This window comes from Corvus kubaryi, unplaced genomic scaffold (genome assembly GCF_017639235.1).
Source record: "Corvus kubaryi isolate FWS band 111438036 unplaced genomic scaffold, C.kubaryi_AGA036_p1.0 37385, whole genome shotgun sequence".
Classification (NCBI taxonomy): Eukaryota; Metazoa; Chordata; class Aves; order Passeriformes; family Corvidae; genus Corvus; species Corvus kubaryi.
In genome coordinates this window covers 29,117,998-29,141,979 of record NW_024581127.1, presented here as the reverse complement: position 1 = coordinate 29,141,979, position 23,982 = coordinate 29,117,998, and the positions used below count along the sequence as shown (strand labels likewise).

Below are 23,982 nucleotides of genomic sequence, written 5' to 3'. Positions count from 1 at the left end.
GTACAGCATGGTACCATCTAATAAAACCATAACTAACAAAGCAGAGAGGTATATCTAGAACATGTGCACCACTTTATCCAAACTAGAAACATCATATCTCTGGTGATTTGAGGGTATTGTTGAGTTTTGTTATAAATCGCAATTTTATTTTCCACTAGAACTTTCCATGTTCCAATGGAGGAAAAACAAAAAAAAGCAAAACAAAACCCCACAAGTGCACATTCTATGTCTGTAAAAAGGTGCCCCTGAATGCTATATGAACGGCTCGCTGGGATTATCCTGTAAAGATCCGGTGCAAAACATCCCATTCAGCAGACATCAGCTCTACCTTGAATAACTCCATTACACATGTACTAAGTGCAGTTTATTCGTTTAAATAAAATATTCCATGAACTGTAGAGTATACCTATGCTGGTTATGAGAGGTATTACCAGAAATTAATTAGAGTCGTAACTTGTAAATAAACAATTTTATTGTTCATCTTCACAGATGTGAAAGACATACTACAGCATCCATTACTTTCAAATTACAAAGTTATTTAAACAAGATTAAAAAAATTAAATTAAGATTTTGATAAGGTGCTTAACCTCTTAACAGGACAAATTAACATTAAAAATCTTAATGAATTAATGTTATCCATCTACTCAGGTCTTGGTCAAAAGGAAATATAACATGACATACCCTAATACAATTAAATAAACTACTGTATCTGCAACTAATCGTCTGAGCTTTTGGGTTTAAGACCACGGTAAACTAAAAATGTATAAATATAAACAAAAACTTTCATCAACAGAGTCAGTTTTCGGCTATTGGCCTGAATACTTCTACCGTATTCTGAATTACATTATTAAAAAAACCTAGAAGATATTTTAGCCACTCAATTTTATAGCAGTAGCAGACAAAGCTTCTAAGGAATGTCAGCTTCGCTACTGGAAAACCTTTTGGGGAGGTTTATAACTCGGCCATTTTAATTTGAGTTTGGGCAAGAAGTTAGTGAAAAAAGCTTTAAGCTCAAAACATTTCCTCCCCACAGTTAAACATTTAAATGTTTGTGAGGTTTCTGGTTTTAGTTAGAAGCAAAGGAATAGGACAAATTGGGATTTTAGATGCCTCTTTAACGGAGCTTAACTCGTATTTCCAAAAAATGAGGTTTTTCAGACCATTAGCATGTAAACAATGACAGAGACATCTTGTTTTTTATATCTGATCAATAAAACAGGAACAGCCGAGTTACTAAGTCTAAGAAATAACAAAAAGGTTATAGTAAATATGCACTGCAGTTTATACTGTTGCATACACAGTCTATGTAAACCACAAAGTCCCATTCACTGCAATGGGATTCTGCATGGCAAGATTTACATTGTAATGATTCTCCCAAAAACAACATGCTGTAAGCCATTTCACAGTTTTTTGCACATTGAAAATATCACACACAGTAGCAAGAAAATCATAGCATCTTTAATATGCAAAAATTTGAGAAATGGAATGTCATGTCAATACACTGTAAACCTTTATGCAAAATATCGGTCAATGCATCGGCACCTCAGTGGCTCCACTGGCCCTGACAGTGACAGCATCAAAAACAGAAAATCAGGTTCCACTGACTCATCCAATGCAGCATCAATGGACAAACCAGAGCAATGCAATTATATATCAGCTCTAAAGAACCAGTACAACCAAAATACCAAAACAGGTTTGGGGTAGGGACTGTTCATAGAGTGTGCCGGGGCTAAAGAACAGAAGTGCTCGTTAAAGAATTGCAGGAGGCAAGGCTACTTTGTTCAAATGCTGCTGTTAAAGAAGAATGAAAATGCATACAAAAAAGCTGTATTAAAACTACATTAAGGCTCTGATTTAAATAATTGGAAAGCAAAGATGTCCTGAATCAAGACTACTGTTCACCCTTAGCTTGCTTTCCCATGCTCAGGCATTCAGCCCTTTTTAAATGCAAGATAATGCACAACTCAGAGTCAAGCAATGCCTGAACATGGTGCAATAAGCCAAAGACAAAATGGCAGCCTCCAGATCCTGCCAATATGCAGGTTTAAAAATCAGACCCTTAACATTATTTAAAAGTTTCTTTTTTGTATTTATTAAAATACACACCCTTGCAAAATGTATGGCTCATTGAGCAGTTCATAAAACACATACAAGCCTACAACACCAAATTCTTACAATATAAAAGAAACTTCTTTTAAAAGAAGTTCTATGTGATGTCAAAAACCCTGTTTCAAACACAAATTAAATTTGTGTAAGGGCCTGTTTCTAAGCCAGTCGTAGTTCCAGCTATAAAACTGGACCTTGGGACACTGGTCTCCTCATATTTGTTGCACGGAGACCTTCTTTTACTTTATTTTCTGTCAGTTTTCTAACACAAAAGCTCATTATTGAAATTCAAGTCAACACTGTTGTTTAGAGACAATTAAATTCCATACTTCTGGCTCTGCCAGAAATGTAAACATAAGATAAATGTTCAGTTCCCTGTTATATCTGAAGGGGAAAATTTTAATGTTGTAGGTACTACATCTCCATGGCACACTCCAGTGGGAACTTTGCAAAAGAATCAAACTCTACCATTTCATACCTGCTCCAGGACTGGAGCTGTTTCTTTGTTGCCTTCCTTTTTTTCAGCACCATCTGCAACAACAGCTTTGGATGCCAATAAACCTTAGGAGAAAAGTTGCAGAGATTTTTAGTTAGAAGCACCTTGCAACAAGAATTTGTAGAAAAAGAAGCAAAATATCAAGACAGGAAATATGAACTGCATAAATCTACAACACGACTCGTTCTGAAATGGCTCCACACAAAGCTGAACACTTTAAATTAGAAGAAACAAGAAGTAAAAGGACATTCCAACAATGGCATCCTTACATAGGAAGCATTTCTTTGGCACAAGATGAAAATCAAATTACCAATTCTAAAATAAAGCCTCGCCATCCTTCCAAAGCCCAAGCACTTGAGCTTTAAAACCAAACCTATGGTAACTAAATTTTGAAATCAGAATTACTTACAAAACTTTTCTCTCTCTGCCCTTTCCAGTCTCTGAGAAATTCACATCAGAATTTGCATTACTACTTCTTAACTCTAACACACACAAAGCTTTCAGAGACATAACATAACAAGTGATTTAATTTCCAAACAAATATTCTCAGCAGTGGAGCTCCCAAATTACCTCAATAAGATGACCGTACTTGGAGCAAATAATATATTAGAATACGTAACTTCATTCACAAACTTATGTATAATATCACTACTACAAAAAATCTGTAATAGACAAGGCAATATAAAAACAAGAAAGCTTTCTGTCAGCAAAGCGTAAGGCAACAGCTTCAGTTGTACCTCACACAAAAGCTTTAACTGCCTAACAATGCAGAGACAGAAGAAGTTCTATGCCATTAAGAAAAAACAGAATTGAGAAAACCTGAAAACTATAAATCTGAATATAAATTACTATTATAATCTGTGGGAATGTCAGTATTGAGGGTGAAGTGTTGAAGTCCTCAAAAATAACTTGACAAATTCAGAGGAAATTTCTATTGCTTTGATGAATCAGATACGCCCAAAATTATTTTAAGGTGCACAATGCCCAAGGACTTATAAATTAGTGAAGTTTGGGCTCTCAGGAACTGTTCAGGACATTAAAACAAAACAAAGAAAATTTCAGCATTCAACAATAAACACCAGGTGTTTTAACTCATTTACTACTTATGTTAAGATTAAGTTATGCTTCAGTTTAAGTTAACTGAAAAGCAGAAATTTACTTAGTCCTATTAGACAAAAACAAGTAATATTATCAGGTAAGATTTTAATTCTGCATTAGACTACATAAAAGAATTAGGTTTTATGGACCTAAATAAACATTTTAAACTTAAATTATCCTATTTCAATCACATTGCAAAAATCAGAGTGTTCTTTATCTTGGCAATCACGCAGTTATATCAAAAAACATAAAATGATTTTCAAAATGAAGTGGAGTTTTAAATACAAAAAAAAAGTACTACAGTTTACGAGGAAGCTTTTGTGGTTCTATAAGCCACAGGCTGCCCAGAGAAGAGTGCCCCATCCCTGGGAGAGTTCAAGGCCAGTCTGGACGGGGCTGTGAGAAAGCTGGTCTAGTGGATAATGTTGGAATTAGATGACCTTTAAGGTCATTCTGTGATTCTCAGGTTCTCTGATTTTTAGTTCTAGCTAGATGATCAGTGCTCAGAAATTCAAGCCATGAAATGAATCTAGATTCAGATCTGTCAATATATAATCCTTATTAGTTCCTTTTCCTCTACCCCATGAAGTATTTTTCTAACCAGGCACCATGCCTGTAGGACAAAGCAACTTCACAAGCTACTACAAACCAGGACTGCAGGTTCACCATCCTCTGTCTGTAAGAGCACCTAAAAAAGCAAAAACACAGAGTGGCCCAGTGAACCAGAAATGTTTTGTTCTGTAAGCTCACTGCAGATATTATCTGGTTTTAGGTACCAACACAGCAGTAGCTGATGTGGAAGCAAACATTCCAACAGAAGCAAAACTGATTGGAAGAAGACATTAATATGTGGTTAACAGGAGATATTCTTCACCTTTGGGAAATGTAATTTCTACCAGTGCTGGTAGCAAAAGAAGGAGCAAAGGAAGCAACTTTATTTTGTTGAATGGTGAGCAAAGAACACCTGATGCAGCTGTGGGCCTTGCAGCAGACAAAGAGACCCTTCTGCATCAAATGCTGAATGTTGAACTGAAATCCAGGGAAGAGTTCCCTTCAGACAGCCTCCTGCAATCACTTGCTTTGCACTATTTCCCCAATACAGCCATAAAAACCTGGCAAATGTTTTCCTAACAGCTACAATGCTACAGCCACGATTCTTTTGTAGCCACTCTGATGGGTACACCAGCATGATTCCCAACCTTCCTTCAAATCTAAAAGCTTCTGCTGGAGACAAAAATGACACAATGCAAGTGTATATGGATATAAAGTATATTGTATATTCAAGTATTTCAAGCATAAGAAATAAACATGTAGCAAGAAAAAGTTTGATCATTAGCAGTCACATTTGCAAAATGTACAGTAAAAAAAAAACTTACTATGGTATGAGCTGCAGAAGTGAGTTAACTTGAGAACAGATATGCAAAGTATCTACCAGGCATGAAAATTTTCTTCTAGTAGTTAAAGGATTAATACACTTTCACTGAAAGGTAACACATCCTCTGCTAGCCAAATATGTCTTCGTGGAGACAGACACACTGTTTTTAAAATAGTAACACGGTCAATGGCTGCAAAATCATGGTTTCTGATTATTCAGTTCAGTTTGCATGAACCTGTCTCACTGCTATGATTCTCATAAAGCTCCTGACGTAAAAAGAATCTACTCACAAGCACAGGCAAATATGTTTTCTAAAGGTAAATGTTTTTCAGCTGATTTTGGTATCTTCTGTTATTAACTGCTATTGGAAAGAAATTAACAGGGCTCTGTAAATATACATCACTAGTCTCTACCTCTTATCCTACTACTGCTCATGGCAGCAATTAAACTGGAACTTAACTGAGGATGTATGTACTATGGGAGAGTAGAAATGGTGCTGATAGGTTTGACATCCATTAACAGAACTTGGAACCAAAGAAGGAGCCTTCCAGGAGAGACAATCCTGGAGGCGGAAGACGGATTTTTCTAAAGACTGCTTCCTTTGTACAAAAAAGAACAGATTCTTTTCATCCTTTCTTGGATGAAAAGCTGGACAGTAGATGAAAAGCCAGACATGAGCTGCCAACACTTTCCTGGGCTGCATCAAAAGCACTGTGGGCAGTAGGATGAGGGAGGTGATTCTGCCCCTCTATTCTGCTCAGACCCCACCTGCAGTGCTGTGTCCAGCTCTGGAGTCCCACCACAGGAAGGGCATGGACCTGCTGGAATGAGTTCAGAGGAGGGATGAGAGATGATCAGAGGGCTGGAGCACCTCTCCTGTGAGCAAAGACTGAGAGAATTGGGATTGTTCAGCCTGGAGAAGAGAAGGCTCCAGGCAGACCTTATAGTCAAATGCCTAAAAGGGGTCTACAAGAGAGCTGCAAAAGAATGTTTTACAGGGGCATGTCGTGATAGGACAAACTTGAAGAGAGTAGGTTTAGTTTAGATACGAGGAAGGAATTCTTTACTGTGAGGGCACAGGTTGCCCAGAGATGCTGTGGATGCCCCACCCCTGGAAGTATTCAAGGCCAGGCTGGATGGGGCTTTGAGCAACAAGATCTAGTGGAAGGTGTCCCTGCCCATGGCAGAGAGATTGGAAATTAGGTGAACTTTAAGGTCCCTTTCAACCCAAACCATTCCATGGTTCATATAATTTTATTTTCTACTGACTGAGAGACTGAAACAGAACCACTCTCATAAGAAAACTAACTAAACATCCTCCACTGCAGACCAATGAAAGGCTGGATAAGCCAGAAGTATGAAAAAAACCCTCACTATGCATTTTAGCAAATTAGGTTGCTTTTGTTTAATAGAAACAAGTAAGACTTTTTATATACTTCAAAAAAAAACCCCTCTCATTTGTAGGACAGAGAAGTCTACCAGCCCTCACACTAAATATTATTTACTAGAATAATGAGTGGGATGAATTTCTATCTTACAGTGTGTCCAAGGGCTCCTCTGTTAAGGGAGGGACTTCAGAACGTTCTTCAACCCAGCTTTTGAAATGTATCTGATACTTTCCCAGCACAGTCATAAACATACGACTTCATCCAAAATATTGACAGGATCAATGCTAGCAACACAATTTTCTTATTAGGAGAAATATAAATTGAAGCAATTTTTTCACAGGTAAGTAAATTTCTATTAAATTTTGGAATAAATGCATTTTTCAGCTTTTAAAGACAAGACCAATTATTCCATTTCCTGTTGTATAGAATGCATTCTTTAGTAATATCCCTGTTTTCCATTAATACCTTTGAGCAATAAAGGTAGGGAGTGAATGCCTAGACACTAAAAAAAAATTCAGATCTTTATAGCTTCAATTTGTAGTGTTGTATATTTCTAAATGACAAACTCTTTTTAGCAACAACTTCACTTTATGGCAAAATATTTTCTGTTTCTCTACAGCTAAACACAGCTTTAATTTACAGTGGTAGTATGCAATTCATGACATTCTTAAGAAGTTGTATAGACTCCAAATTCATCCAATAATGGAGAAAACTTTACAGCTGGAGGAAAAACATACTCAAGAAATTCATCCATTCAGGATGGCTACCGTCCTAAAAAACTAAAAAGACCAAGTATAGTCTGCAACCAATTTATGAACCAGGTAGATTTTACCATTTATGGATTCCTTTAAAATTCCAAACAAGAACAGACTGCAGTGACCATCTGCCTCATGAATGTGCTTCTATGCAATCTACTTCAGCACCTTCTTTACAAGCATGTGTATTTCACAACATGAAAAACGAACAAAGTCAATGACAAATAAAGTCTTTTACCAGTGATCTTGTTTAGACGAGCTCTCTTTGCCTGAAATGAGTTGCCTAGATTACTTTTCCTCTTGTGTGATAACGTGCTCTCTGCCTGCACAAAGGCCATCTTTGGAACATCCACTACAGGAAATCCTACTTCTAAACACAAGAAAAACCTCATTAACTCACATTTTATAAATGCATAACACCCAAAATACTTAAATATTTCAGAACTGCTAGTGGAATAATGCAGTAAAGAAACTTTAAATGTCTGTAAAAAAGGAAAATGACACATTCTGAAGATCTAGAATTACATACTGAAACAAAAATGCCGATTACCTCAAAATTTGTAATTTTTACTCGATATTATGAGAAATAAGCATTAAAGACTTAAAATGAACAGATCTTATCAACTCAGATATAGTTTCAAGCACTCCTGAGTATTGATATATCATGCATACTGGAATTATTTTTTTTCTTAGAACAAGAATCAGGGATTATCTCATAGGTGAGAATGAAGATGCAGTAATATGAACCAAACTGTACAATGAAGTAATTAAAAAATTATGTTCTGTTCTTGATTAAGCTAGTCAGAAGTTTAGCACAAGGAGAAAATACTGACTGAATTAAATTTATCTGATAAAAATAGTTTCTGAACTGATTATCATTATGTATCACAAAGTTATCATACTAGCAAATGAGACATTTTCTTCTAGAAATATTGGTTATTACTTAATTGCAGAATTAACAACAGGAGTTCAACATTACAGAAAAACCAATTTTGTATTTACAGAATGTGCTTTTACCAAATGTGTCACTAGATGTAGGCTCCTCTTCCTTTTTTTGGACTTCCTGCATGATTGTAGAAGTTGAGGTTTCTTCCTTTTTTGAAGGGACTTTTAGCCATCTTCTGTCCTCTTTATCTTTATTGCTGTTTGCACTGGTTCTAGGTTTACTTCCTGCTTTGTTCTTGGCTGCTGCTGCAGCAGCAGCTTTGACCAAAGCTATCCAATCCTCCAAAAAGGAAAAAATGGTAAGTAAGTATTATAAAGTTCCTAAGACTCAAACAGAAAATACTCATAAACCCAGTGAATATTATCTAGAAATGTTCAAATGAAATTTAATTTGTTTTTATGGTTACTACTCAAAGAGTGGTAAAATTGAGTTTCCCAAATTGCCCAGATAATCTTGAAGTATTATCAGTATGTCATGTGGATAAAAAGAAAAAAAAATCTTTCAAAAAAACCACTGTATATAGAATTCTGGCTGTACACATTCCCTGTTAAATTACTTCTGTGTCATTGCTTTAGAAACCCAGGAGCTCCCAATTCTAGAAGACTGACTTTTTTTCTTACCCTTCTGGCTTTGAAACACACAATTCCATAGTTGTTGACCTATTATGCAAAGCTACAATCACCTCAAAGCATTGTCCAACTGCATAGAATTCCTTCTGAACTAAATTTTTAAACCATGGATAACTCCTATCTCATTACACCTTTGTTTTTAGAGTAACTATAGACTCTTTTACTCTTTTTGTATTACGTATTACAGGTTTCAATCACTATCTTCAATGAAGTACTCTATAACATGACTGAATTTCACAGTCTGTATTTAAGGTAATTAAATGTAATTTTGTGTAATTGCTTATTTTGACCATACGGAGACATTCAAGGGGTGAACAATACATCCCAATCTTATCTACTTTTTGGCATTTAGACCAAGTCAAGCTCCCCTACAAGCCAACAGAGAGAACTTTCAAAGCAGAGCCGAGCTCTTTTCACTAGAGTGATGAGACTCCGGCCTTATGTCTCCTGAATGTCAGGGATCAATCTGACTGCAAAAATTGTAACTTGATCCTTTTGGCTAAAGTATTTTTTCTAATTTTCTGTAACATCGAGGTACAGAATTCTTCCACGGAGAAGTTATGTGCAGTACACAAGGCAGTAGAAATGATCAACCAGTCAGAATTAAGCATCTGAGTGCTCTGAATTACAAGCACTATCACACACAAAATATGAAAAAGACTATTTTTGTCTAGTTACTCATGAGTACTTTACAAATAGAACTTTTTATTTTTCCCCCAACGGCATACAAACTATTTTATTCTGGAATACTTCCTTGTTATGTCATCACATGAGACACCTAAAGTAGCTTGTTTTTATGAATCTTGTTCCAATGCAACTTTTTCCCCGCTCATTACGTATTACAAGTCTTTCAAGTATCTGTTCTGCTGAGGGTTTCTTTGCCTTCTTTGATGTACGAGGAAATCATAACACAAATACAGTGTTAATTCTCCTTGTATGATGCTTTTCCTTTTCCATAGTTCAATACTTTTAAATCACTGCTTTACATAAGTTACGCTTCTTCTTTGCACCAACCTCTGTACTTAGAAACAACAACAGTTTTGATTCTTCAAAGACAAAGTGTTCCATGTCCACACTGTCAGTGCAAAGATGCAGACACTCACACTAGCCAGCAGCAAAGTTTGGAAGCACTTTGGCAATGCTCACACAACAGGCAACTACTGAGGCCACTTGGTGATGTGGCAGGTGACATGGCAGCACAAACGAGTGTGTCTAATTGCCAGCTGCATAGTCAATCAAAAGCACACATACCTCTCTTTTGGCCAGCCAAAACAAGCACACCTATTAGCTCCAGTCCATCCAGAGCCTTGCCCATGCAGCAGGACAAAAAAAAGATTGAGCTATTCGTGGTGGTGAGGAATTAGGACACCTGCGAGTAGAAGTCTTACACTGTACCCTGGCCAAAGGATGAAGAGGATCAGTAACACGGCTGGAGATTGGATCTTATGATAAAAGTGGGAAGGGGAAGTAGTGCAGCCTGCATCAAAATAGCTTCTAAAGAGCATTCTAATTTTCAGTCAAGCTAAGCACCCTGGAATCAGAAGCTTTCAGAAGATACCAAGCTTCAAAGGACCATGCTGACCAAGTCTCCTGGTCTAAGGGCAGCTAGGGCAACATGGAAGGGGGTTTTGTGGTTTTCTTTGTATTTTATTTCACTGTTGGATACGGTTCATACAACATGCATCTTACAGTAGCAGGACACATAAAAATGAAACAAACAAAGGTTAAACATTCAGAAGCCAGAGACACATTCATTATGGTGACAGTTATACTTTTTTTCTAGATTAACATGTAAATTTAAACTCAGTGAAGAGAACCTTGAGCAGCTGGGGTGGACAAGATTGTATAGAGAGATTCCTTCCAACCTAAACAATTTCATGACTCTGAATTGTTAAGAAACTCTGTGGGTCCATTTTTATTCTGGCTCTGGAGTAAATATACAGGCACTAAAGTGACACAGTTAATTCCTGCTTTTTAAACTTGAATTCCTGCTGAGTGACTGCTCAGCAGCACAGCTCCTGACATGTGAGAATTATTCAGCTTCTAAGATGCTAAGGTGACTATATTTCCTTTGAAAAGCACAGGAACTCCTCCTTCAAAAAGATACCTTTGTGACTTTTCCAGAATTTTTAGAAAAAAATTAACTAAACAACTGGAGAATAGATAGTGAGATCCCAAAGCACAATAACTTCTGAAATCTGTCTTAGGCTAGTAGCATGGTATCTATTCTATCAACCATAATAGCAGGATACTAAATATCATAGATACCACAGAAACTAGCTACATATTTTAATAGTAGGACATTTTCCCAGATCAGACAAAGCCAAGGACCCAAATATGAACAAGCAAAATCCTCCTAAGAGAAGTTTTCTGTACTTTTCTTTCATTTCCTGACATTGTCTCTCTATTGGAAGTCGTTGTGTAACTCTGCTCCAGTTACCCTGCACCATCCAGCCTGATTTCCCACTTCCCACAGTATCTCACTTCAGTGAGTTTCTCATTTACATATGTAACTTTTAAAGAAATATAAAATAAATCAAAAATGTGTATTTCCTTCTTTTTCGTTCTTACTAAAATTCACCTTTCAAGTAAGCGGAGAAAATTGACAGGAGAATAGTAATGGCCCACAACAGTTAGAAAACAAAACATTACTTTATGACTACTGAGGAAAACTGTCATTATGCTAATTAGATTCACTAAATCAAAACACAGGAAACTGCACGAGTGAGAAATACATCAGTAGAAATTACCCAATAGCCTTACACATCAATTGGCTAAAAAACTTGTATTTTAAAATCTTCATTTGTGTAACCTTAATCCTGCAACAGTGGGAAGGCAAAACCAGAATAATTTCTAAAATCCAACCCTTGCGTCAATAGCAGAATTCACACATACATCGCTCTCCCTTCACCTGCCTACAACTACCACCTTTTTGCTTCTTCACAGTACTAAAGCTTCAGCTGGTTTTCCTCTTCTGTCACATCATAACTTCCAACTCCCACACATTCACACATACACATACATAAAACATGAATCTATTGACTGGCTGATTCCACATCAAGCCTGGATTCCTTACTCTCACCTTTCAATTCTACACAGTCTGCCCCACCTACATCTTGGCTCACATTGTCTCCTGTCACATCTTCTTTTTTCCTCTGGCCCATTCGCAAATCCATGCTTTTTCCTCAGCTTCCTCTTCCTGTGTGCCAAGTCCCCTCCCTCTCCTTCAAATCCCTCCTCAAAACTCACTTCTTTTGGTTCGATTTCCGTCACTAATCTCAGCTCCGGCGCTATCTGCTCCCTCTCGCGCGCCTGATTACATCGAAGATAAAACAAAAAACATGAAACAGAAAAAGTAAGTTATCCAAATACTTCATATGTGCTCTCACAAGGGCAGTCTCAATATTCCTTTTTCCCCTCTCTGTACTACGTTGGTCACAGATCTGTGTGATTTCAATTAATTTGTGCTTATCTGAACCACAACTGAACCTCAAGGCCCATTACACTGAGACACACAAATATTTTCCACTCTTTAAAAATTTTGCCTTTCCACCCTCACAGCTGGGTCTTATTAAAACACACTTCTGCTGCAACTCAAAAATAGTTTGTGTTATAGCATTGACAGTCTCTTCCTTCGAGTCACGCTAAGCTAAAATCAAAGTATTAACTAATCTCTAGCACTCTCCAAGTAATTCAAATTCTGCATGCTTAGTGCACACCTTCCACAAAGACCTTAACATTTGTTAAATCTGTTGATGTACTGGAAGAACTTGAAGTATCTTAAGCTTACATTCATCTCCAGAAATGTGGTTTTTAATTTGGAAACAGACAAAAAACAAGTTATAGATTTAAATGAAGCATGAAGTGTTGCATCTGACAATTCTACCATTTTTGAAATCAGTTTACAGTCTTGGCATTTTTGTATGCTTTATACAAATTATAGTAAATATTTTCTTATAAAACAAATAATGCAAAAGAACGAAAACATCCGTGGGAGTTTGAGGCTTAGACAAAGCTCAGTCTCAGATAACTGATTTTCAAACCAAATCTTAGTTCATGTTTTTATTCTGAAATAACACAAAACAATTAGGAAAACAAACATTTTTCCATAGCATTATATGCAAAAAAAGTTGCAAGAAAAATTATATCTTTGCCTTTGAAAGCTACAGACCTTTATGCTTACTTCTACTTTTGCAGGATTAAATGCTACAACTAATATCAAGTAGCACTACAGAAAGCACAGTTAGAGGTGTTCTTGCATCCAGACAACTTAAAAATTCTAAATCCATCTCAGGAAGTGTAAATTTTTCCCCCTTATTCCTTCTCAAGATTTCATTGAAACAGCCTACATTCAACCCCCAAGAAGCATAAGTGGCACCATAACTCTCAACTACTGACAAAAATTAGAAATAACAGATGAGCTGGACTGCCACCAAACAAGTCTGGACAACATAATGGTTGTGAAGTAATGGATTTACTATTTTTTTTTTAAAGCTGAAACTGCCTGTGGCCTAAGAGTAGTAACTCGAGATTAGACACAACATTGCTCCCTAGAAAAAGCACAGGACAGAATCAGGGAGCTCTTTCCACTGTCACAAAAGACTTATTTCTTTTCAGTCACAACCACATTATCCAAGTTTTGCTTTTTATGAAGTAAAATGAAACACTAGCTTCCTAACTTACTGTCAAACTGACAGTATTCCTTGAAATACTACACAATGGTTCAACACAGTTACTGAAAGACTGCAGCAAGAAGCCAGGGCTTGTGTGACTATAGATTTCAGTTTAATCTCCTTCAGGAAACATCTTTTAAATAATGCAGTGGTGTCTCCACTAAGTTCCAGTGTCCCTTGCATAGAGGATCAACCCTACTATACAGCTACCTTTACCCTGGAGGCCAGGATGTGGAGATGCTCTCGAGCCAATTCAATTATCCATCTGCCCTGGTCACAATATGGATGGCTACAATGGTAATCATGAAATATTTGAAGTTTGCAAAGTTAGGAGTATTCTGAAGAAAAGTAAGAGTAAATAAAGAGCAATTTCATGGGTTTTGTCTCAAATAGTTTCAGTGGAGTAATTTCTCATTAACTATAAAAACACAGTTACCATGCAAGATAAATGCAATGGCATTTCCACTGAAAGCATGTAAGAGTTCTCAGTGTTTTCCTTTCACAAGTAAAGATAGGCCCAGTTACTAACATGTCCTCTACTTCACAGTCTCCCTCAACTTCTATTCAGCATCTCTTCCTGAACAGCAACTAGATGTTACAAGAGGTAAGAAATACTTATCTGCCTGAATGCCCAAAAGTTCTGATATGGGGGGAAAAAAACCCCACAGTCACCTTAGTAAGAACACGTGGGCAAAAAGCTCTCATAGTAGCAAACAAGAGACAATGGGCAGAGGGTGGGGAATAAATTAAATTAAAAAGAAAAATCAGCAGCACAGACTGCTGACAAGCTAAAGCCTTTTTCCTGAAAGGACACCAGAAGGAAAAGTCATTGAATGCCCCTGGGTTTGTCAACTCTGTAAGACAAGACTTCATGAACAGATTAGTCAGCAATGGAGTGTCCAGCAGCCAGACATTTCAGAGAGGCAAGGCCACTTGAGCAGCACACTCTGAGGCATCAGCCACAAACTGGTGAAGCAAGGCAGTGCCAGGCCTAGAATAAAGACTAATCTAAACCTAGTTGTGCTACTGACACTTATACTGTCTCAAGATATTAAAAAAACAAAAAAACCAAACAAAACAACAAAAACCCTAACAACTACACAAAACCTAACAAAGCAATAACTTTAAATATTCTTACCTGCCCTTTTGCATCCTCTGGCATAGATTTGATATGCATCCTTTTAAGACATCGAATGACACCATCATAGAATTGCACTGTGAATGTTCCTAGAAATGAGTAGTTAAGAAACAAACACACCTTGTTACCGTGAAGGCTTTATGTTTTACGTGTTGCTCTGTATGACAAGAGTAACCAGGTGTTACCAATAGTCAAGATCAAGAAAGGAACAAAAAACGTAAATGCTGGCCTCAATGAAACCCAGCTTTAATATTGTTACTCTTTGTCCAGATGGACAATTTCAAGCATGTTTAAGCTATTGAGGCACTTTTGCTCATAATTTGTTGAAATAATTACGTAACATTTAAGGTGCCCCACTAGGGAAACAGCTCAATTTACATCCAAATCCTCATTTGCTCTCACCTATAGTAAAAATTTCAACTTTTTATGTTCATTAGAAATATCACCATTGTGAAGTATTTAATGTGTTCCTTTATTTTCCTATTTCCATTGTTTTTCTTCAATAAAGAGAACTAAAACAATTCTGAAAAATTAAATATAACATTAAATCAACAATAGTACAAAATAGTCCTAAGACTGTGCACAGGAGCTTCTGATAACTGAAGAGACACTAAAAAAAGCATTTTGTCTTCTAGGAGAAATTCCAGTTTTCAACTTTCATACAGATAAAAGATAAACATTTTACTAAATTTGATAAATAGAAACATTTTCACTTAATACTGAGGCAGTGAGGGAAACTTTATTGACATATCACTTTTTTAAGCAGACTAAATCTACAGCACAGCATTTGCAAGCAGACCTTACCAATGGACCACATACATACCCTCTTTATTAATTGCTTCAATCTTTGCAGGGTAATATCGACAGTCTGTCCAACGAGCTAGGACTTCTTCTCCAGGTTTAAAATCCTATTTTAAACAAATTTAGTTATTAATACTTAAATAATTTAGATTTTTTTCCTAAAAATAATTAAACATTATGTGCTAGAGATTTAATGTAGGTAAAACAGTTTACAAAAGTCTAAGACAAAATAAATGTGCCACTTACAACAAATTCTTCATCATCCTTCAGCCCCTCTTTCCTTAATGCTGGTCGCTCCAAAGGTCGCAACCTATTGCTGTCCCAGTAAATCCACTCATCGTAGCGATGGCTCCAGCGTTCAAAATGCACCAACATCTTCCCCTCTTCATAATCTATCTTCTCAATTCGAGATGGATACCTGGAGTGTTAAACACAAACTGGTAAGTGTCAAGGGTTTGTTTCTTGGTTTAGATACAACAGTGGCTACATGAACATTCAGAAAGTTGTATTAACGCTTTGTACTGAAAACTCTCCAGGTCTGAAAAAGGCTAATTTGATAGAATAACATAGGATCAAGAATCTATACACAATAGCAAAAACTGGAATCAGGCAGAATTCTGCTCCTTCTGCCCTTCACAGAAGTATTGAAACAGATTCAAAAGTGCAAAGAATCTCCTAAAAAAAAAAAAGAAAGTTAATTGCATCACTAATTTTTTTACCAGCATTTATATTAGGGCTGCTCTAAAGATGATAACACGTGTATGGAAAAGAAGACCACACGAAAAGGACAGCTGCCTTTAACTTTCACAACATGTTTTTCTAACCAAGTGCTACTGTGGAGCAGTAGTAAAAGAGCAGAGTTTGAGCGACCAATTTCCAGTCCTACTGCAAATTCTTTAGCTAGAAAGGCAACTGACATATACAGGAAACCTGTCAACATAATCAATTTTGAATGAAATCTCTCCAAAATACTGATTGTGCTGTTAAAGGAGTCTCTAACACTATGTTCTGACTAAAATGTAAGTTTTCAGGAAGTACAGGCTTTCCTTATCTTAGTGACTTGACCTGCACCTTAAAACAAAACGTGTCAGTCTCTTCTTTTCTCCTGTCCTACTTCTTCAACCGCAGGGATGCATACAGCTTCCTAACATTTAAGTATCTCAGGAGCTGCTGATTAATAAAATCTCTCTGATTTTCTAGGTTACTACTGCAGTCACATTTCACCCTCACATCAGAATTCAGAGACAGTGCAAGCTCTTGTTGCATTTCTCTCATCCATATATTTCAGAAATGCTAAATAATTTTTTAAGACCCCAGCTTTTTCTCACTGAACTTCAAAAAAACCCCACAAAGTCTTAGTCTAAAAGTGCAGATTCTCATTTGCCACTCTACTAACAAAATCTTTTTCAAGACAGTTTTCCAAGTCTTTTTTCAAAGAAACAAGATCAATGTCTCTTCCCCCTCTAAAGCAGACTGACAACAACAATCTAACAGGAATAGTGAAGCTGATGATCTACTGCATTAAAACAGAATGTAAAACTCGTGGGTCAAACCTGTATCCCAGCAGCAGCATACTGGTTTAACTTTGAACAAGGCTTCAAGAAAAGAAGTCAGCCATGAGATGGTTTTCCTAAGCCCTGCCTCTGATTATACTTTCTAAGTCCATATGCTGCTACACTTAGAAATTGTATTATAAAGTTTCTAATTTTTTTCATCTTCCAGAGTGTTCCAATTTCAGACTTCTTATAACTTGACACTAATCCTCAACATAAGCAGGAAGAGGAGCAAAGCAGAGGAAAAAGTAAAGTTACGGTTACTACTGCTCTTACAGCAAGTGTTACCTAAAGGAGTTCAAAGTAGAAGGATGACACAGAATGTATTTAACAGAGGGAAGGAAGGAAAAACACCAAAAAAGCAACAGGAGAGAAAGTTCATTTTACAGCAATAATAAATGAGAGTTTGTGCTTCAGTAGTGAAATGGAAGCCAAGAACGGTGGTGCCCTTTCCCAGTAGAGTTAGAAATCTTAGGTTTATCACATGCCAGCCAGTGATGCAAAATCATGGTTGTTTTACAAAATTCAGGGCCAACCAGCTAAAAGAGAATTCTCCTTTTCCTACACATCTCCAGTGCAAACACTGTTCCCATTATGGCACGTCCCTATAGCAGTTCCCTTGTTATGGCCAGGAGCTTTCTCTGGTCAGCAGCAGCCAAATCACCATTCCAAGCACTGTGTGAGAAGACAACAGAAGGGATAAACTGGGAAAACACAGCACCGTCCTGGAAAGAGAAAACCACGTAAAAGGGGAAAGTAAAATACAGACCACAGTTTAGAGACAAATATTTTAAAATGAAGATAATTATAAAGATGATTCCACAAGCCAAGAATCAGGACATTATTACAGATAGAATCAAAAGAGAAAAAGTTAGCATCAGTTAATAAAAGAATATATACAAAATATTAATTCTTACTAGAGATCACTTCAGATAAGAAATGAAGCTCAAGGTATTTATAGGTTAATTTCTCTCTGCTAAGTACAATTTCTGCTGTCAAAGTCTTTCTAGAAGTCCATGATATATCCTTAGAGATGGAACCACCCAAGCCATATGCAATTGGTTATTAGGCAACCCAAACACAACTTTGTATTTAGCAACAAGCTATTACCCTCAACACCCACTAAATTTAGCCACACAATGTGCCACAAATATGTACAAACTGTAATATTTCACAACACTGATCCCACAGTGGAAAAGAGCAGAACATAGGTATTGCAGAATTTACTCTTGCAAATTATCCCCTACACAGAAAGATCTTTCTGGTGTTTTTTGTACTTCTACTGAAAAGAATCAATTTCATAAATTAAAAAATTAAAAAGCTTAATATGAAGACAATTACATCTCATACACATCAGATATTTTATGAAGAAGTTCCTTCCATCGCAAAGTTACAAGTAGGCATTTGAAGAAATACCACAAAGGGGATATAAATATCATTCTTTACAGTATCAAAGCATAATAATATCTAAGGCCAAACCAACTTTCCGGTCAGGTTAATTCCCCCAGCAAGTACACCACACTAAGTCATCACAATGAAACTGATGCACAAACAGATTTGCCAACATTTCATCAGCACAAACCAGAAAAACACACTCTAAAAATTTTAGGGGAAAGGCTTTACTTTTCACAAAATAAACAAACAAACAAACAAACAAGACTCAAATAGACCAACACATTGACATTCAATAGTCAAGGTGTTCCTTTTATGGGAAGAAACAATATCCTGCAAATTTTGGGTGTGCTTTTGCAATAGGGTGCTGAAAAGAGTATATAATAATCACAAATGAAGTTACATCCAAAATTCAGGGGGGGTTGTTCTTTTTTTTTAAAGAAAGTACAAGAGAACCGTTGTTAGCCAATGTTATCTGCCCAGTTTACACATTGCATGCCCTCCATTCTCAGGTTCCAATCTTGGTGATTCCAACCCCTTAGTATTATGCAGTATTTTTGGAAAGCCTCAGAATTTGATATGGCTTTAAAAACTTACACTATGAAGCCCTGATCAGGCAACAATAGTGTTCTAACATTTATACAATAAAAAATAATTGGAAACATCCCACTTCACTTCTTGACAGTGTAAAAAAAACCAAAACAACAAACCAAGTATTTCTTTCCAATGCACTCAACACACATTAATAGTCACAGAGACAGCACTTCTCATTTTACATCATCCTTTTAACCCTTCAGAAGTGACAAAAAGTTGTGAATTGTCCTGTGAAATGGGACAATAGACATTTCAGACTGTAAAAAAGAATGCAAAAACATTAGTAAATTTGCCCAAGTTTGCACCTACAAAGTCTACAAACACACACATACTTCTTGCCTTTGCAACACTAGTATAAAAAGTGTTTCCTTCTACCTCATAGAGGAAATAAAACCAAACACCCTCCGTTCTGACTTCTCACAAGTAGTGTTCTGGTGTCTGCAAAATCTGCACCTATTTCTAGGTCCCCACATTTATTATACATGTATTGTATTAAATATAAAGCAGAGTCTTCACCCCCCCCTTATAAACACCTGTCACGCAACACAGTCAACTGAAATTCAAAGCAAGGACTGTACCAAGTAAGATTTCTCAAAGTCTTACAGGGAAAAGGCTTCCTCCATACTGGGGGGGAAAAAAAAATCCATACAGATAATCAAATATACCAAGAGCAAGTACTGTTGTTCTGACAACTAACCTGTTTTAGAGAGCTGTTTCCATTCCAGAAACAAGGGCCATGTATCTGTACTTCATTACCTAACTTAAGAGTTTAGATCGAGCAAATTAGTAAAGACTGTGGTCTCAGGAAAACAACCGGGTTTTTTTCAAATCAGTATCTGCTGCTTACAGGACAACCAGTAGAGAGCTAGAGCCAAAAAAACCACAAGAAAGCATTAAAAAAGGAAGAGATGCATCTTTAAATACATCAGCTTTGCAAGGACAGTGTCCTACTTGTGGGAGCTGACAGCTTAAGAAATGTCTTACACCCAGACATGCACTTGCAGGTATGTGCAGCTTTACTGCTTCTTCATTTGCTGCGTCAGTGAGAAGCAGAAGGGGGTGTATGCATATGTATCAGTTTTTGTATGAGATCCCAGGGGAATTCAAACTGAAAGCAACCTCAGAAAGCCTCTAGTCCAACCTCCCACTCAAAGCAGGGTCAGCCATGGCAACAGGCCAGGTTTTCCAGTGTTTATCCATCCCAGTCTTGAAAACCTTCTATGCTGGAGACTCCACAAACTCTTCAGCCAACCTGATCCACTGCTTGACTGTCCCACAGGGAAAAAGATTCTCCTCAAATATAGTCTGAATCTCTCATTTCAGTTTGTGCCTGTTGTCTTGTCCTGTAACTACCTGTAGGTTTTGGCTAAGTCTTGCTGATGACAGCCCTGTAGGTATTGGAAGGCTGATAGTGGGATTTCTGAAGCCTTCTCCAAGCTAAACAAGTCATTTCCTCACTCTTTCTTTGTAGATCATACACTCCAGCCCGATCATCTCATATACTGAATAATTTTCTATTTTATAATTTTCAATCCCATCTCATTTATTATCTGCTGACAGATGATCATATCAGTTTCGATTAGAGCTGCAGTTCATAGTTTCCTTTAGTGAATTTATATGGAACAAGTGGTACAAATTCTTTATTCAAGATGATCCCCTGCAACAGCATAACTGATAAAGCAGCAATTGCAGTTACCCCCACAATACAGCAAAAATAAACACAGTCATTGACAGCCTGTCCTTGCTGACCAGTTTGACCAGGCTTTCTTCTACTCTGTCATGGTACATGACAAATGATACCAGTGATCCAAACACTGTCTGCAAAAACTTCATTTAAAACTACAGGACTTTTAAGCAATAAATAGTCAAGGTACACCAATGACATCTTAAAAGTTTACAGAACATAAATAAAACACCAGATGCCATCAGTTGAATTTCAGCAACTAATACACAGTTGAAAATTTAAGACCTGCAGAAGTACCTCAGCAAACAAAACCATACTTTACTGTATTTTTTCTTACATCCTCTAGAAGCCTTTCCTCATTAACATTTTAACTAGTCATGATCATAAGATGACAGCAAGCTTTCAGAAAAATGGAGAGAAAATATTAAAACCCTTTCAAAGGCTATTTGTCAGCAAGTGTTCTCAATTAGTCACTTGTAGAAAGACTGAGCTAAGCAATACCAGTGCTCTTCAATTTGGCTTTTGTTAAAAAAATAATAAAGAGATTTCATGTAAGTTCAGCAAGTTTATTTTCTTTGAAGTATGTATTTCTGCATGCAAATGAGGGGAATGCATACAGATTATATATAGAAAAAATTTAAAAAACATCCACCAACCCCTTATGCAACAGAAAGCCAACTAAGAAAAATCCCATAAACTATCATTGCAACCCTTGACACCCTAATAATAGCTCAACAGTAGAATTTCTGTCACAAGCAATTTGGTTTTGTATTATTAGTTCATTTTGTATTACTAGTTCATTTGAACTAGAGTCCTGTTGCCATTGTTGCTGCAACTGCTAAATTTTCGTATTAACTTTCTTCTGTATATGGCACCACAAAAGTTTACATGCATTTAAACTTGACCTGGATCTACCTGGTGGTACAGATGATAAATCAATTCCTGGAAAGTTCAGGATAAATTCTGTTCTTCCTGAAAACACCCAGCAACTCAGCTTCAGAGCTTGCGACATGGCTCATGCCTGACAACCCAAACCTACACAAGAATTCCAGCACTGACATGCAACACTTCCCTGTGAAAAGACTGGGCAGGTCTGACACAAACTATACACTGGAAATTCAGTGACATTTTTTGATTCAATTCAGCTGAAGCTATTTTTACATATTTATTTTTGTTACCTGATTACTTTAACCAACTATTTTTAGTCACAGAAGATGCTACAAAAAGTTTTATTGCATTATTTGGATGTTTTCCTTATCCTGCCATTCAGTTACAGAATCAGCATGCTGAAAACCCACTCTACAGCAACAGGTAAGAACAAGAATGGTTCTGTAAACCAAGTCCTTTAGAGTACATTTATTAAAACAAGCACTTTTCCTATAATTAAAATCAAAGCTCTGCAAATAAGAAGTTTGACCCAACATTTTATACAGAGCATATAACTACTGAAGCAGACATATCAATATGTCAGTAATACACAGACTTCCCTCTCACATCACTTGGAGTTAACAGGATCAGATATTTACAGGAACATGCTGAGCTCTCCAGGAATGCAACAGAAAAGCATTTCCAAGCCCTTATAAATCAGAGAGCAGCTAAGAAAAAACTTCTGAGTAGAAGCATCAACTACTTCTGTCACCTACTTTAACAAAACCAGGGATTTTTCAAACAAACTAGCACGGCCAGGACACACAATCAAATTAACCTACTTGCTTTAATAAAATTTTTACTAACAATTTATTTCATCAGAACAGCTCCTTTCACAACACACAGGCTGGGCAGCATGATCCTTGTGCCCACAATTTCAATTTTATAGTCTTTGAGCTCACAATACACCTGGGTGGTTGCAGAGTCACAGTTCTAAGCACTTCGTTCCTCCAGCTGTTTGATACAAACACAACTGTACCTGCCTATCCCATGAACTCCAATTCAGGATGTGGGTTTTTTTCTAGAATCAGTTTTGTGAACCTGTCAAGTGTGACAACTGAATACGAAACAACTCCCCTTGCATGCCTTCAAATGAAAACAAAAGAAGTCTTTGATCATGAAGTTTGCATATTGACACCCCGATCACCTCGGCCATGACACTGAATTACACACTACTCCAGAAAGGCTCTTTGCTTATTACAGCTGCACAAGTCACTAAGAGCAAATACACAAAAACCCATAGAAAAGTTTAGCTCGATTTCTGAAGAGGGAATATTTTCCTAAAACCTAACGGTTTTAACAGACTTAGCTGGAAATTCATAAAGTTCACATGTGGAAATTGTCAATTAGTAAGTGCACTGATTTTTATAGTACGTTATCAAAGCACACAAACTACACAAAATGATTATGCTCTCAGCAAATACTACATAATGTCTTCCGTACCATTTTTGTAAATAGTCCAGTGCCTCCAAACGAGCACCAATTTCAAATGTGATTCCAGGACGATTTGGAGGCTTTTTACTCATCTTGATATTGTCTTTTTCACAACCTTTGAAGGAAGGAAAAAAGTTGCATTAAAACACATTATGTCGTTTAAAATGTGACAGCAAATATATTCCAGAGTGTGAAAAGATGCAAAATTTTGATCCTGACTTTGTATTAACTGCTTAGTTTACAGAAATACAGTTGAGGCCCAAAAAGAAACATTCACATGTACTTTTATTCCGATTTCTTTCCCTACGAAAAAAATCTGTTATCAACCTTAAGTCAAAAAATAAGAAGAAAAAGCCCATAGTGCTCATCTCTGGAACTATACTAAACTGTAATTCCTTGGCATCCTTTTAGAGCAAAATTTTAGTTTACCTATAGTCAACATGCATGCTCTGTTCGGTTGTGGAAAAGGCCAAGAAAAACTTACCAAAAACAGATAAACCTGGTCTAAAGGACAAGTAAGATGAAATTAGCACAAACAAAAATAAACAAAAACCCGTCTTGAGTTTTTCTATGCATTCTGAAGTCGAACTCATAGCACTGAGTTTCAGTCACAACTGGCTTCTAATTTTATTCTGTAGCTCAGTCACTATCAAAAAAAAAAAAAAAAAAAAAAAATCACTTCTCTGTGCAACTACTGTCACTATCACCGTGACTTTCTGCGTTGCTCCCTGTACCACCCCAAGCCTACTTGCCGAGCAGGAGTGCCGGGATGCGGGGTCGGAACCTCCCTGCTCCGCACCGCGGGGGAGCGACACCCGGCCCCCCGTTCTCCGGGGTGCTCCCCTGGAAGCGCCGGGAGCGCGGAGACACAAAGGCTCCAGCCCAGCCAGCCTCGGAGCGGGAGGGCCGCGGCCCGGCGGGGTCTCAGCGCTCGGCACAGCCGGGGGAGGCCCTGCCGGACCCCCGGCCGCGGGCGGGGCCCGGCGCGGGCAG

The 23,982-nt window shown here is 37.2% G+C and overlaps 1 protein-coding gene across 4 annotated transcripts in view; it reads right to left on the bottom strand.

Annotated features, from left to right (window-relative positions):
* The window catches only part of PHF20L1 (PHD finger protein 20 like 1), a 56,919-nt gene that overhangs the window by 32,390 nt on the left and 547 nt on the right, over positions 1-23,982 (bottom strand). For 3 of the 4 annotated variants that reach the window (XM_042036462.1, XM_042036459.1, XM_042036461.1), the window contains exons 2-9: positions 22,999-23,104; positions 15,652-15,823; positions 15,428-15,512; positions 14,605-14,693; positions 12,043-12,105; positions 8,236-8,443; positions 7,457-7,588; positions 2,585-2,667 (exon numbers count right to left, since the gene is read on the bottom strand). In XM_042036462.1, coding sequence (XP_041892396.1) covers positions 2,585-2,667; positions 7,457-7,588; positions 8,236-8,443; positions 12,043-12,105; positions 14,605-14,693; positions 15,428-15,512; positions 15,652-15,823; positions 22,999-23,081 — 915 coding nt within the window. In that variant the 5' untranslated portion in view covers positions 23,082-23,104. The remainder of the gene's footprint in view (positions 1-2,584; positions 2,668-7,456; positions 7,589-8,235; positions 8,444-12,042; positions 12,106-14,604; positions 14,694-15,427; positions 15,513-15,651; positions 15,824-22,998; positions 23,105-23,982) is intronic. The other variant, XM_042036460.1, reaches the window with a different exon arrangement.